Source organism: Podarcis muralis, chromosome 5 (assembly GCF_964188315.1).
Source record: "Podarcis muralis chromosome 5, rPodMur119.hap1.1, whole genome shotgun sequence".
NCBI classification, from domain to species: domain Eukaryota; kingdom Metazoa; phylum Chordata; class Lepidosauria; order Squamata; family Lacertidae; genus Podarcis; species Podarcis muralis.
Window position 1 is genome coordinate 46,104,998 of NC_135659.1, and position 15,592 is coordinate 46,120,589.

General features: G+C 42.4%; 1 protein-coding gene across 4 annotated transcripts in view; it reads left to right on the top strand.

Moving 5' to 3' along the window:
• CC2D1B (coiled-coil and C2 domain containing 1B) overlaps window positions 1-15,592 on the top strand; it is a 37,798-nt gene that overhangs the window by 19,148 nt on the left and 3,058 nt on the right. For all 4 annotated transcript variants that reach the window (XM_077928739.1, XM_028733487.2, XM_028733488.2 and 1 more), the window contains 14 exons: window positions 310-405; window positions 1,790-1,920; window positions 2,877-2,949; window positions 3,602-3,726; window positions 4,377-4,572; window positions 6,470-6,642; window positions 8,111-8,236; window positions 8,754-8,812; window positions 9,400-9,516; window positions 10,094-10,167; window positions 10,442-10,500; window positions 12,053-12,104; window positions 12,918-13,017; window positions 15,336-15,426. In XM_077928739.1, coding sequence (XP_077784865.1) covers window positions 310-405; window positions 1,790-1,920; window positions 2,877-2,949; window positions 3,602-3,726; window positions 4,377-4,572; window positions 6,470-6,642; window positions 8,111-8,236; window positions 8,754-8,812; window positions 9,400-9,516; window positions 10,094-10,167; window positions 10,442-10,500; window positions 12,053-12,104; window positions 12,918-13,017; window positions 15,336-15,426 — 1,472 coding nt within the window. The remainder of the gene's footprint in view (window positions 1-309; window positions 406-1,789; window positions 1,921-2,876; window positions 2,950-3,601; window positions 3,727-4,376; window positions 4,573-6,469; window positions 6,643-8,110; window positions 8,237-8,753; window positions 8,813-9,399; window positions 9,517-10,093; window positions 10,168-10,441; window positions 10,501-12,052; window positions 12,105-12,917; window positions 13,018-15,335; window positions 15,427-15,592) is intronic.

Below are 15,592 nucleotides of genomic sequence, written 5' to 3' on the forward strand. Positions count from 1 at the left end.
AAGAGGGAAAGGTAACCACCCACGCCACCACATGATCATGGCAGTGACGGGTGGGAGGTTCTAGAGGTTTTGTGGGCGCTGGGGAAAGTATTCAGCAGTGCCATTGTGCCTGTGGGTGGCAGGCTGGCAACCCCAGACTTAGAGCGACATTTGTTCCCATTGGAAAAAGCAGCTTCTCTTTACAGTACCAAATTTTCTTTGGCTCTTGTTGAATTATGTTGCAACTGTAGTGAAGAATTTGTATCTCTACGCTTCCGTGCCTTTTATAAAATGCATTAAATTCTTTTCCCTTGACACCCACATTTTCAGACCTTGAAAGTCCAGAAATGATACAGCTTCCCTCAAAACAGGCACCATCTGTAGCTGTGGAAACCACCCTTCCTTTGACAACACCAGACAGTCAAGGTAATAAAGCTTCGGATAAGATGTGTTTTAAAGCAAAGCCTCTCTTTTGTGAGGTGTATTGTATAGATTAGAAACTCAGATCATACAGTATAATAGGTATGAACAGCATTTCTAATCTATATAAGTGCAGCCTGTGAAATTGTAGCGCAGAATTGGAGAAACTGAGAAATACCTAGATTGGACGACTGGTTACTTAAAATTTGGCACATCACTTCAATAGTTAAATTAACAAATATTAATTAGGTTCAGGTAACAAATTAGGTAACAGATATTAATTAGGCAAACTAGACAGAGCAGCAATACTTCTGTTGAAAAATGAAGCTTATCCATCGCTTATTGGACTGACAGAACATGAAACAATATTCATCTATATATGCTTTTGGTAGATACGGCATCAGTCATATGCTTGGGTGAAATTTAATGGTAAATTTTGTAAAAATTAATGGTAATTTGCAATTCTGATTTTTGAATAAGTATAAAATCAAATGAGTAAACGGTTAATTTTTAATAAGTAAGCAAGCAAGCAACACTTTATAGTAATATATACATATACAGTATATCTAGGTTACAACTAGATATACAAAGCGATAAACATCTACCTGACATTCAGAATACATCTGAAGGCAGCCCTGTTCAGGGAAGTTTTTAATATGTGACATTTTAGTGTATCTTTCATCTTTTGTTGGAAGCCGCCCAGAGTGGCTGGGGAAACCCAGCCAGATGGGCGGGGTACAAATAAGAAATTATTATTATTATTATTATTATTATTATTATTATTATTATAACTTTTTGATAGGTTATACATATGAAAAAGGCAGGGAATGATCTTAAATTGATGGACCATAGTTTCTTGTTTGAAATATTCCAATTATATACATATATATAGTCTTAAGTATGCAGATATTTGTACTGTGTTCTTTTTGTTGTGTGTGTGTGTGTGTGTGTGTGTGTGTGTGAGAGAGAGAGAGAGAGAGAGAGAGAGCACACACACACACACACACACACACACACACACACATATGCATATATAAATTTGTCTTTCCATATATTGCAACATACACCTTTCAGACAAGAATAAAGTGTGTCTTTCTTTGAGAGACACAAACACCAGAAGCATTTTTTTCATTTTGTTTTTTTAATATTGTTGCATCTGTTCATGTCAATGGGAAAAGGAGAAAATGGGTTAGAGCCTTTAACCACTGACCCTCCAGAAGGTGTTGGGCTCCAGCTCCAACCAGTGTGGTCAGTGTTAAAGGATAGTAGGAGTTGTGGTCCAGCGACACCTGGAAGATGAGACGCTGTCCTCCCTTAGGTCAAAGTGCAAGAAGCAGGTGCCTATATTGTGGCTGAGCTCATATGATACGTTCTTTGGATGCTTTTGAAGGTCCCTTGCCTCAGCCAAAAACAGTGATGGAGGCTTTGCAGCAGAGGATGGAGAAATACAAAGCAGCAGCCGCTCAAGCCAAAGCAAATGGAGATGATCGGAAGAGCAGGATGCACGAGAGGATAGCCAAGGTAAAGAAGAAGAAGAAGCTGTGTGTGCTACCACAAAAGTCCCTTGGTTGTAATCATTTTGTTGTGAGCCTCTGCTGTGATATATCAGATCACAAAAGATACTGATTATATAAGAGCAGTGAGAGGATCTGCTCCTGTTTGAGCGTATTACACCAATCCGGACCTGACTGCGTTGGCTACCAGTTAGTTTCCAGGCCCATTTCAAAGTGCTGACTTTGACCTATCAAGTCTTAAACTGCTCAGGACCACGATAACCTAAAGGCCCCTCACCATATGAACCAACCTGGACCTTATGATTGTCATCTGAGGCCCCTCTACCGGAGGTCTGGAGGGTGGCAACATGAGAACGGGCCTTTTCTGTGGTGACTCCCTGCTTTTGGAATGTTTTCCCCAGCGAGGCTCACCTGGCGCCTTCATTACATATCTTGGGGAGCCAGGCGAAAACATTTCTCTATAACCAGGCAGTATACAAATTTGATAAATAAAAATAATAATTGTTAGACTTGTGGAATACAAGCTCATTGGGTGGTGAATTTCAGCATCACATAGTTCACATTACACTCTGAGAATGTCATTATCAAACTTGCCCGCATTAAACTCAGAAAGACTTCTGAGGAGACACATGTAGAATTGCACTCTGAATCATGTTAACCATGATTTCATCACATTTACTAAGAATGTGGGGCAAATCTTTCAGCCCTTTTCTTAAAGCCATGTGGGGGGGGGGGGGGTTGTTGCCTCTGTGTACTGCAAGCCCAGCAACAGATGCAATACCTGGAGGAAGTTTTGCATTTTTCTAGCTACGAAGTGTTCTGCCTGGAGTGCTCTTAAAATGTTTTCTAATCCTGATGGCATAAAGGGAAACACAACAAATGAGTGACAAATAAGTATTTATCTCCCCCTCCCCACAACCTGTCAGATGACTGTATTCTCTAACCAAAATTTCTCCTTAACAGCAATACCAAGATGCCATAAGAGCCCATAAAGCAGGAAGGAAAGTGAATTTTGGTGAACTACCAGTTCCCCCTGGTAAGTGTATGCAACACTGTCAGGGCTGTGCGTTGAAATGTGAGATACCCTCGCGTAAGTGCTTTGTTCCTGGCACATTTGCCAGAAATGCTTCAGGAGACTCCCTCCTACTCTGCCTTGTCAGGAGACTGGCTTGGCTCCATGACAACACTACAGAATGTGCTATGAAACTGCTTATTGTGACTGTAAACTTTCATGAAGTTGCACGATAACAGCACAGAGGGCCTCTTGAATTGCAAGTTAGATTGTTGGTTTTCAGCTGGTGGATTGGGACCCACTACCAGGTCATGACCCCTGAGCTAAGGTGGGTTGCAACAGCATCATACAGCATATGACCCGTTTGAGGAGCTGACTTGTTGAAATTAACCATAATTAGTGTTAAACACAGCTCCCAGTTCACAAACAATTTAACTAAAATTGAAAGCTTCCAAACTTCTCCTCCTCCTCGGCCTGAATGTGTCAGTGATCCATTTTGTGGGCAGCCGCTGGAGTTCATGCTCAATACTCTCAGAACTTGTATCTTCTGAGTATAATGATAATTGTCATTTCAACTTTTTTAATCTGTAGTTCTCCTCATAAATGTGTGTTGTATTCATCTTCATTTATTTTTAAGGCTATCTACTGGGGGTTTTTTCTTCTCTCTTCTTTTCAGGTTTTCCTCCAATCCCTGGACTGGCTCCTGCAGATGACAATACAGTTGCTGCCGTCCTTGAAAATGCTAACAGGCTGGTTAAAATGGAGGAGGAAGAGAATAAAGAAGAGGAGGAGGAAGACGAGGTGTGTTGCTTAAAAATCTGTTTGCTTACAGATGCAGAAGAATATTCTTACCATTTTAAAACATAAGTTACAGCCAACTATTTCAAAAGCTGCTGCTGCTGCTGTTGCTGTTGTTTTTTAAAAATCCTACTAACCTAGAATTACATACACTGAAACATTTCCAGTCACCATTTCCATTCCTTTTAACCCATCAGGTTAGTCATGTTCATGCTTTTTAACGGGTCTACTCTGAGAAGGACTAGCATTGGCCACAACTTAGAAGCTCTGGTAGTTAAAACTGCTTATTCCCCTTAATTTCCTAATGCTAACTGCTTACTGCTCAACTGGTTAACTCACAGACTTTGTGCTAGGGTACCTAGTAGTAGCTCGTCTCCTGTTAAGCCACACTAGGACTTCAGATGATGAATCACTCTATATCCCATTTTGTTGAAGACTGCTTAGTGATTATGACTACAGTGCTGTTATTAAGGAGTTTCTCAGCCTCTTAAGATGACTTTCTGATCCCTTTAGCACAAAAAAGGTCTCTCTTTTGCAGCACCACAGCAGATGGCTGCTGTAATGGGATCCATTTGTTTAGCATCCGTCCTCATCTTGGGCCCTATATCTGAATTTCCTGCTCATTGCATTCAATTCCTTTCTGATCCCACTAGGGTGAGCCTTCCATACAGGCTCCAGCTCCCAAGAAGCCCACTCAGCTGCCAAAGAAGCCAGTGCAAGTTGTTCAGCCAATAACTGTGCCATCTGCTGTAATCCCAGAAGAAACCTCTCCAGAGAAAGATATTTCTCAACCCACCCCTGCAGCAGCCCCAGAGAAATCTGCATCCACTGAGCACATCTCTCCAGTTGGTAAGGACTCAAAAGGCTGGCCGAGAGTTGTATTTATTTCATTTACATCAAGCAAGACTGAGGAAGTGATGTATTTTAGATACTTAAAGGATGTTAGGAAGGAAAAGGGGGAAACAGTTGTTCACGCTGAGGATAGAACAAGACAAAAATGGTACGTAAGAAATACATTCTGTGAGGCTTAACAGAAGAAGCCTTTGGGACAAAGCCCTTGTTGGCTTTTCATTTTCTGAGCTGTGAAATGCTGTGTTTGGAGTGCTCGAAAGATGTTAACAAGCCCTCCCTTGTGGTAGAATAGAAAGGTATGTAGAATCTGGACAGCAAATGAGTGACTAATACAGATTCCTATTCTGACCCAAATTATCCACTTAAATGTGCACATAACAGACAGATCCCCTGGTGTAATCAAGATAACTACCAGGACACTGCTACTTGCACTAGTTCAAGCTAGTCAGTGTTTTGTCTTCCTCCAAAGCAGTTCAATGACACTCGCTTGACAGTGTTCCGTGGAGACATGCCACACATTTGCACAGCTTGGATGCAGATGGCAAGCTTGCATTTGAGAAAACAGGACTACCTCTTGGCTAGGTCTTTTTCCCCTCTTACTTTAAGGAGCCTGGAAGAGCTGGTGCGTGCCCTCTGGAAAGGACATCATAAAGATACCTGGCAGGCTTAATAAAAGTTCTTGCCTCCCTGAGAAGTGTCCTTTCTGCCCCTCTTTTTTCATGTCCTCCCCCACTCCTTGCAAATGTTGAGCTCCCACACACAGTTCAAGTATTCCGTCTGAGTCAAAGCCTGGCAAGCAAGGCTTTATCTAATGGATGTGGCTGTGGATGACTGGGCAGATTGCGCACAGGAGATGCTACGGTGTGAGGGTGGAAATAAATAGAAGCCACTGCCACACATTTCTTTCTGCACCATTACTGCCTATTCTGTGTGTCCCTGGGATGAGAAAACCTTCTGTTTCTTTCATACAGCCTTGCGTGCCGAGTGGGAATACAGCTAAGCAGGAAATAGCTTTCTATAGGTGTTACTATTAGTATATCAAGCCCTTAATAACTTGGGACCAGTTTACCTGCAAGATCGCTTTACCCCCCTGTATTGCCCACTCGACTTCAGTCTGCAGAACTGGCACTGTTACGAGCAACAACTGTTGCCCATTTCACATTTGTGAGAAATGAATCTGATAGGGTCTTAGCACCAACACATTGGAACTCCCTGCCTTTGACATCAGGCAGGCAGCTTCGCTGTAGCTTTTATGACGCCTGCTAAAAACATTTTTGTTTAGATGAGCCGACCCAAATGTGTAGAAGGTGGATGTATGTTTTAATATCTTTTGGGTTTACTGCTGAATTTATTCCTTTAATGTTTAAATTAGTTGTTTTTACCGGTAATTTTATTGTTTATCCTCGTTGTAAACTGCTTTGAGGGTGTGTGCTTTTTTAACAGTCAAGCGGTTTATAAATTTATAAATAAATAATTTCCTCCAATAGCACAGGCACGCTTTGTTTATTGCGCTTCTCACATATTGCTCATTGCGAGGACGCAGGTGCAGCTGCAAGCAGCCTGTCTGCTTCCAGGGGAAGGAAGCCCTGCCGCTGTCACCACCTCCCCCTTCTGGCCATAGGAGTGGAGCTGGCTAGGGTTGGAGGTGGGTTTTTCCCCTCCCGCCCCTGCAGCCAGTGGGGGAGCCTGGTTTAATAGACTATATATAGTGCAAGCATAATTTTTATATGCAGTGGGGAACGAAAATGTTTACGTAACTCGGTTTATTGCAATATTCACTTTATTGCAGTGGTCTGGAACCGAGCCTGCAATATCTCCAAATCTGAAAAGTTTTTTTAATAAAAAAAAACCACCACAACAATGACAACACCCCAGTTGTTTTGCTTCTTTGTAGCTTTAGAGCACCTTGAATTCCTGGAGAGTAGAAGGAAACAGTACTTAAAGGCTGCAGTCCAGGCAAAGAAGAGAAATGATCTGGAGCAAGCCAAGGCGTTCCTAAGAACAGCCAAGAGCTTGGAGCCAAAGATCGAGCGGGCAAAAAGTGGCAAACTGGTCGACATTTCCAAGGTTAGTAGAAAGCTTCCTAAGAGTGTATCAGGTCTGCTTTGAAGGAAGCACTCTTCACACCACTATCTGTCGTCTGATGTCCTTTGTTGCCTTTGAACACAGCTCTTGTGGGTTTTATTTCAGAAAACCTTGCAATTCTTTTAAGAGAGAGGCAAGCTTGTCTGCAGTTGGTCCCAACCATAGGCCTGCACTCTCATCCTGGCTGTAACCCTGCCTCCTCTCCTTGAATTGTAGGAGCCTTTTACTTTTTTTGAAATTCTGAATTTGTTCAGTTGCACCTAGTGTCTCTCTCTCTCTCACGTATATGTATATGTATTTGTACATATGTATATTCATTATATAAAATTTCACTTAAACATGTGGTACCTTGCAACGTAACCTGCATGTAAATGGGAGCTTGCTTGTATGTTTTATTCTCAGCCATCAAAATTGCCTCTTCTGAGTTATTATTTTGTACTTTCTAGCCACTTCAGAGTAGGGAATAAGGGGAGGGAGGCACCTAATTCTGTTGCCTAGGTGGCCTTACATTTTTGCAATTTTCACTCATATAAAAATACATACATGCAGGTTACAAAAATGAGACTTTTTTTTTACATATTGCCTTAAGTTACTTGGGGTTCCTACAGTTTGGAAGATGAACAGAACTGACTGGGTTTATGGTTGTCCCTTAACATATATGAATGTAGTGCTAGGGTAGTCAACCTTTTTATACCTACTGCCCACTAATGCATCTTGCCTGGTGGCAAAATTTCCTTACCGCCCACCAGTGCTTTATGGAAGGAGGATTCAGCTTGTGCCGTTGAACCCCCTACCGCCCACCTAGAATCCTGAAACGCCCACTAGTGGGCGGTAGGGACCAGGTTGACAACCCCTGATGTAGTGGGTCAATTTTTTTCATATGCATGAGCTGTAGTCAACTATTTATATTTGCCCTGGAATCCTTTGGTCTTCTATTTTCTTGTTTGATATCCTGAATCACTGCTGTGGTAATGATCAGAAGGGTAGGGCATTTCAAGATTGTTTAAAACCTTACTTGAGGAATGTGGTAAACTTGCAGTCACTAGTTGGCTTTCTCATATTGATAAATGCTTTCAGTGCTGTTGGAAATTCAAGACAGTTGGATGTATCATTCCTAGTCGTTACCTGCAGGTCTCAGAAAACTGATGTATTGGCACAGCCTTTCCAATGTGGTTTGGACTACAACTCCCATCAGCCTCAGCCAGCAACCATGCAGTGATGAGAGTTGTAGTCTGTAGCATGTTGAGGACACTAGATTGGGTGGGGAAGAGTGCATTAACAGCATATTAGCTGAGTATGGCAGGAACCTTGAAAGTATCCTGCTACCCTTTCCTGATATCCTGCCCCCACCCCCTTTTTTATCTTCTCTGAACGAGTGTCCCTATGCTCACCTTTCTCTGTCACAATTTTACCAGAGAAGCTCTGACATGTGTTGTGTGTTGCTGTGTAGCTGCCATCACCACCTACAGATGATGAAGGTGACTTTATTATCATACATCATGAAGATGTCAGACTCTCTCAGAAAGCAGAAGAGGTGTACGTTCAGCTGATCAAGCTATTGAGAGACCAGCATGAGGTGTGTGCCTCCTTCCTCTCCTATAGCATTATACATAGCTAAGGGTCCTGTAGTGGAAGTAGAATGTTCTCTATACTTTAAACTGGCCTATTTTGCATACAACTCTAAACTGTTGTTCTTTTGTGATATATGCACAAGCGTCAGTGACCCTCTCTCTCCTTTCAAAAGTGATTTGAAAATGAAGGTGCTCAGAAAAAGTTGCTGCCTTCTTTATAGGTCCCTTGTATGTGTGTTTTTAAGAGGAAATAAGAGAGAACTTCTAGTGGCAGTGTTAAAGTCTGTGAGTTATGGTACTAATGCTATAACCCAGCAGCAGATTTTATGCAGATGACTGTATACTCACTTGTGGAATGCTTCATTGGAGCTGGGTTGGGTTGCCCAGAAGGCAATAACTGCATATGTTTATTTCAGCTTATTAAAGAGATTTGATTGTCTGAATGTGGCCAGCCTCTCTCTCAGATCAGTTTTTGAAGGTAGCTTGTGGTCTGACTTCCCCCTCCTTTTTTTCTGTTAATAGAAATGTTTGCAGTATTCGAAGCAGTTCACACATCTGGGAAATGTATCTGAAACTTCCCGGTAGGTTTATTATGAGTTTAGTATTGAAGGCACATCTCAATTAGGTGCAGTACAAATTGCACTTGGCAGAATGAATTTTGCTTTTATGCCTTGGGTCTAGTCATTTTGTGGCTGGGGAAAAAGTTGTTCCTCCCTTCTTAACTATGTAAAGTGTAACGACTTTTTCACTTGAGGGGAAGCTCAATGGCATGTCCCTACGTTGGGTGAGCTGGAGAATTGCAGCCTACATGGTGGGTGTCTCCATATGTCAAACGAGAAGGAAATTTCATGGTGAGCAACCAGTGTTCTGCTCCCTGTGCTTGCTTGATGAAGGCAGCTCCCAAATCCCATCAGTGATGAAAGCTACATCCCTCTGGTGCTCCACCGGCTTGATCAGTTTCCAGACAGCTTTCCCATTGATCTCTGGCAAGGAGCTATTTCTGCCTTAAGTGGAGCCCAGCCATTCTCTCATTTGAGTAGGAGCTGCCTCCATGAGTTTAGCAGCCACCCACTGATAACATGATTGAAACCAGAGCAGGCTCTGGCAATATGCTTCCTGATCTTTCTCACTTTTATTTTATGTTGTGTATTTCTGTGTTGCGTTTCAGGTTTGAGAAGCTGGCTCAGATTTGTAAAAAAGATCTGGACATCTTACAGCTTGCGCAGGCCCAGGGGCTGGATCCCCCAAGCCACCACTTTGAAGAGAGAACCTTTAAAATTGTAAGGTATGGCTGTCCAAAAGATGAGAAGGTTTCAAATGTCTTATCTCTGTAGATAGATGAGCTTTACAAAACCTTTCTGAACCTTACAAGAGCAACCTGGAATACTGTGAATTTCTGTTCCCAAAAAAGTGACCAATGTTTTATAGTGGAAACTAGGCATTTCAATAAATGTGGGGCTGCCACGAAAATGGGACCACTCTCCCCCAGCCCCTTGAGTCAAAGGGCTTTAACTTTGTTCACATCTTGATGTTGCCTGTGTTTGCATATGTAATACTAAGTTGCAGCTTGTTCAGTAGGCAAACAGGCAAGGCTTGTTGGTTGGTTTTCCAGCTACTCTTGCCTTGTGCCTCTGTAGCTTGGAGAGTCCCTGGGCTGCAGTGACCAAACACCATGGTTAAGCAAGGCTTTGGGGTTCATAAACTAACCATGTTTTCACCCCGCAATTAGCTGTCAGAAAGCAAGGATGCTGTGTATTTCTTCATGATTCCTATTTCTACATGTTCACTACGTTTGGTATTGTAATGTGAAGTACGTCTGGATTGCTGGAGTAAACCGCTGTTTCTTTTTGTTTGCTTTGTAGAATATTTTCTGAACTCAGTAGCACAGAAATGCATCTTATCATTGTCCGAGGAATAAATCTACCAGCTCCACCAGGTAGTCTACCATTGACATGAATTTTTAAGATTCCTTCCTGCTCTGCAATCTTCCCTGCAGCTGACAGAACTGAGAACTTGACCTCTGTTAATCAGTAGTTAGGATCATTTTGTTTTTATCAAGGAAATTGGGTCACAATCGGGAACAAACATCTCTGAGGAGAGGCCTCTTCTTTCCTGTGAGATGATCGGCAGTCTTGTGTTCATAAGATTTGGCCCATTTTTCTTTTTGTTTCTACAGCTGTTTGCTCAGCTAAATTCCTCTCTTTGCACAGGTGTGGCACCCAATGATTTGGACGCATTTGTGAAATTTGAATTCCATTACCCAAATACAGTGAGTATACATCAAGGCTTTTGCTCCCTCCTTAATTTCTAGGCCCTAGGGTGACAGTTCCCTATCCAAGTATATTCAGATGCAAACCCTCAGTTTGCTGCCATGTAATATATGCAAAGATTGGGAGAATGGATGACTTGTGCATTGCTGCTGCGTTAAGCGAGCAGCAGTGTAAATATCAGGACAGGGGTAGAATCAGAGCATAAAATAAAAGTGCAGAGAAGCCCTATCAACTTTTGAAGTGAGTGGGATAACTGAGACAAAAGAGACCGGGACAAAGCAAGACCTATGGTGCTGCAAGAAGACGATCATGGGTGTTATGAGAAACAGAGGGGGGGGGGGAGGGCACAGAGAGATCAGGAGGGGAAAGCATGTGCTAAAGGGGGTTAACAAGGCTGCAAAGAAATCACTGGGGGAGGGGGGAGATACACAGAAATGAGCTTATTACTTACTACATTTATATACCACCTTTTCTCCCAAGGAGGTCAAGATGGTGCACATCGTTCTCATCCCCGTTTTATCTTCACAACAACCCAGTGAAGTAGGTTAGGTTGGGAGGTGGTGACTGGCCCAAGGTCATTCAGTGAGCTTCGTGGCTGAGAGGGGATTCTAACCCTGGTCTCCCAGGTCATAGTTCAACACTCTAACCATTACGCCACCCTTCAGCTCTCTTGAATTAACAAAAGGTGGTCCTTTGGAGTGGCTTGACTTGCATATCCCTGCTTTAGAGCAACTAGCTCATGGGGGGGGGGGGGGAGAGCTTTAGCTTCACAAGTAAAGGCAAGGACAGAGAACCCCACAGGCTTTTCTGAGAATAGTTAGGAAGGCAGCCTCACTGGTGTCATCTCTGGTGCCTTGTCACAGTAGAAAAGAGAATGGCATTTCTATTGGGGTTGTATATGTGATGCTTGAGAGGCAGCTGGGGAAGAGCTGCCTCTGAAATAGAGAAAGGGCTATATTGCTTGATTGCTAGGATATCATCTAGAAGTGCTGGCAGTAATTGGGTCACCTTGTCCTTGTTCACTCCCTAGAGACTTCTGCTGTGCTTTGGGCTAGAAGTTAATTTGTTTTGTTGTGTGATTGGGTTGTTAAAAAGAATAGTAATTGCTAAACAATCTCTTTGGAGCACGTTTGTTGCAGCCTCTGTAGATCCATACCGCTTTCCTTCTTGGGGACAAGGAAGACAAATGAAAAGGTCCTGGAGAAATCTACCTGCAACAGGCTCTTGCTCTGCAGCAAAGCAAAACAGCTGAATGGTGGTTGCAATGATAGCATTGGATCTAATCTATCTTTTTAACATCCCCATGCACCATTTGTTTCTATCTCTTGTATACCATATTTCGTATTGAATCTCAGTATTTGCATTTTGTTCCATATTGAATGGGCTGTGCCCAAGAAAACATTATCTACACTTATGCAGGACTTTCTTTCCAAATGAAAAGCCAACAAAGATGTTGTGATTTCTGCTGAATATTAATGGTGTGTGGCTGCAGGTGTTTAGTTTTAGGGTTTTGTTAACCTGTTAGGGTTTGTTTTGCTTTTATTAAAACAGGAGCAAGCTCAGAAAAGTAAAACATCCGTGATAAAAAATACCAACTGCCCAGGTGGGTGCCATGTGCTTATACTATTATTGCCATCGTTACATTGTCTTTTCTTGGATTTTCATTTCAGAGCTAGGCTGAAAAGGGTTAGTTCCATTTTATGTTTGCATCGGCTACCTGAACAGAATTCAAAGACTCTCATTTCAGAGCAGTAGTAATTTTGTATTTGTGGGTTTCTTAATTAACCGATTTCTGCATCTGTGATGGTGTTAACCTAACTCGCAACACTGCTCTGTATAGTGGCAGCAGCTCTCAACAGTCATAGGCAGAGGCCTTTGCGAGGCCAACTGGAGGTGGCCACGGGCTGGGCCTGGAACTCTGTGCATGCTCTACTACTGAAGGACTTGTACCTGGAATATATGGATCCCTCTGCATTCTGTCCCTTAGAAGTCCAACATTGCTCTTCATTTTGCCACAGAAAAGATGTCACCCTCTTTCCCCCAACTGCATAGAATTATTTGGGATCTATTATTTCAAAGCTATTTAGCATGAATCCTGTAGCACTTTTTTTGCAGGTTCTTTAAAAAAAAAACTTGCTGAGGAGGGTAATATACTTAAGGACTTGCAGTCCTTTGTCTTGGCTCCTTCTTCTCGCAAAGGAAAACGTAGGGACCAAGTCACTGTGTCATTCAGTACAATCTGTACCTCTCTCAGATATGCGCCTGTGGGGCCTACTTAATTGAAAGGTTTTCCATGGCAAAATATCTCCCACCTGCTTATTTTGAGGCATTGACCACATGCTTTTCTTGATCTTTTATTTGGTTCAGAGTCCTCTCATCAGCTGTTTGTATCTGATATCTGTCTGTGCATTTCCAGAATACGACCAGCTGTTCAAGCTGAACATTAACCGAAATCACAGAGGTTTCCGAAGAGCGATTCAGGCTAAAGGAATTAAATTTGAAGTCTTCCACAAAGGGTGAGATGGGGTTCATGCCTAATGGGAAACAGCTTGATTGCTTGAGCTCAAGGACTTTGTTAATTCTGCTTTAAAACAATTCCCAGATTTCTTTTGGAAGCTAAAAAAAAATTGTAACTCTTTGTCGCATACAATCTGTAGGCATCATTGTGTGTTTGGAATTTTTAGCTACAGGGTAGCTGAAGATATAATTGAGAATATGGGAAGGAACTATTTTGAAATCTTTGTAGATTTGCTCATCTGCAGCAGATACGTCTTTTAGACATTTGCAATGCTTGAACTTTCAGACTACAGTCACATAATATTGGTCTTCTGCTTGATCTTCTTAGATGACTGACAGGTGCTGTATTTGGGTGTTGTTAACACTCTACTAAAGCCAAAAGCTGTGAAAACTCATGAGAATTTTGGCTCTATACTACTAGGCCTTTATACTAAGGCTGGCAGTTCAGCAGGGATCAGGGGCTGTCAGTCTTTTCATCCTGTAGGCCTTAATGCATTTTTGTGTTGATTCCATAGCAAAACACAGATTCCACTTTGCCAAGCAAGCCAGTTCACTGCATCTGATGCCTGTTGCCCCCATGGGATCTAAGCCACAGCTGAAACAGGACATGTACCCGCATGACTGTTGTGGTGCGGGAGGGTGGAAATCTTCCATGATGAACTTCTGATGCTTTTCTCTCTCCTTTTGCTTGAGTACTACAAGGCTGCATCTGTATCTCATACTGAATATCTTAAGTCAATTCGGCATATAACAGTAAGAATAGCTGCCCTTATTTGTAGCGTGGCCTTTAGTGTCAAGTTGTCTGGCGTTAAAGAAACTGTTTGAAAGGATTCCTTAGTGGCCAAAATAATTTGCTTATAATAAACACTATAATGTATAACTGTGATATAGCCACAACTTAGTTCCTGTTTCAGGGGTGTATAGTTTTAAGATTGTACAAGCTTCTTCATTGGGATAGGGCGCATGATTGTTTAGGCTAGAAGAAACAGTGGGAAAGAATATTAATATTATCTGTTTGCGGGAGTGGCCTTCTGTCTCTTTTAAGCATGCATCCAAAATTTCTAGTGGCCAAAAGTATGGAAGGCAATACTATTTTTAAGCTGTGAGTTTGCTGTTCTTAAGTTCACACTATGGCAAGCCCCGCAAGTGGGTTTGATTCAGATTAAATGACAGGCCATTAGCAGGATTGCATGCTCCTTCCTTTACATGCAAGGGAGAGCTTTTCTTTCTAGTTTGCCCTTTTGTCCAGATGCAGCAACCAGAACCTTTGAATGTGATTTGAGGGTGAGCTCTTCAGGAGCCATTCATATGAAGGGTGTAGCAGGGCTATACATTTCACCCCACCTTCTGAAGTCACATGGAATCTCCCACCCTTGCCATGTTGGGGTGTATTTTCCGAGGTCTGAAGCCTCCACACACAGAACAGGACCCCCACTTCAGAAGTTGTGCTATGAACTTCAGGGACAGAAAGAATCATATGGCTTTTGATGGTAGTATTAAAATGTGTCCCTGCCACAGCCCCTTCCACCACTCTAGCCCTTTCATGTGACTAACAGTTGAAGAGCACTTCCGATTTGTTGCAAACTAGAAGCAGAAGCCTCTAATCTTTCCTTGCACTCAAACAAATAGGAGCAGATAAGCTCAAGCCTTGCTGTGGCTCCTCCTAAGAGAAGGGGTGGGGGCAGGGCTCATAGGGAGATAGTTTATTAGGCCTGACATGTTTTGAGGAAAGTCTTCAGAGCCACTGAGAAGCACTACTGCTCTGCTTTTCTGCAAGCTCTGCCTCCAAATCTGTACTCACTTGAAAGTGAGGGAGCCTGCAGGAAGCACACTGCTGCTGCTGCTGTGTTTACAATTTTGCCTCTCAGTGCTGCTGAAGACCTTCATCAAAATGCATCGGGCCTTTTCCCTGTGCACCTGGGAATCCCCTCCCCTTCTGCACTGTTATTTTTTTGTGTGAACCAAGCCATGATCTTTAGGTGTATTTGGGAATAAATAGGTCATTCCATTCAGTTGCTTCCTTAGCCTAAAACACGTCTGATCACTGAACGTAACACTAGCGATTTTTGTTCATTTTAACATCATTCTACTCTCTAGTTCATACAGTGCAAAATATTTTTGACCCCTGTCTACGGCTTTTGTTGGTAGCACTACTGAACAATGGTATTATAACCCACTTTTAACCTTGGAGGTATGAGTTGGGAAGGATCTGTGTTGCAATTTGAGATCCTGGGTGTCTTTGGGGTTCTTTTGCCAATTCCCATCGTGGAAGTTAGAAGAAACTGAATCTTGCACTGACATGCCTCCCCTTCCCCAGGTCCTTTTTCAGAAGTGACAAGCAAGTGGGGACAGCACACTTGAAACTGGACAAACTGGAATTTGAATGTGAAATCAGAGAAATTATTGAGGTACCGTACCTTTTTTGTTCTCAGAAAGCTGTGGTAAGGACTACCTTTTTCTTCTTCTTTGCACAGTAGTCCTGCTAAAAGTGTGTTTGTAAAACAGGATATGCTGCGCTGGCTTTCCTCAATCATAGGAGTTTCATTACTTGCACAGCTTTCATCCATTCTCATG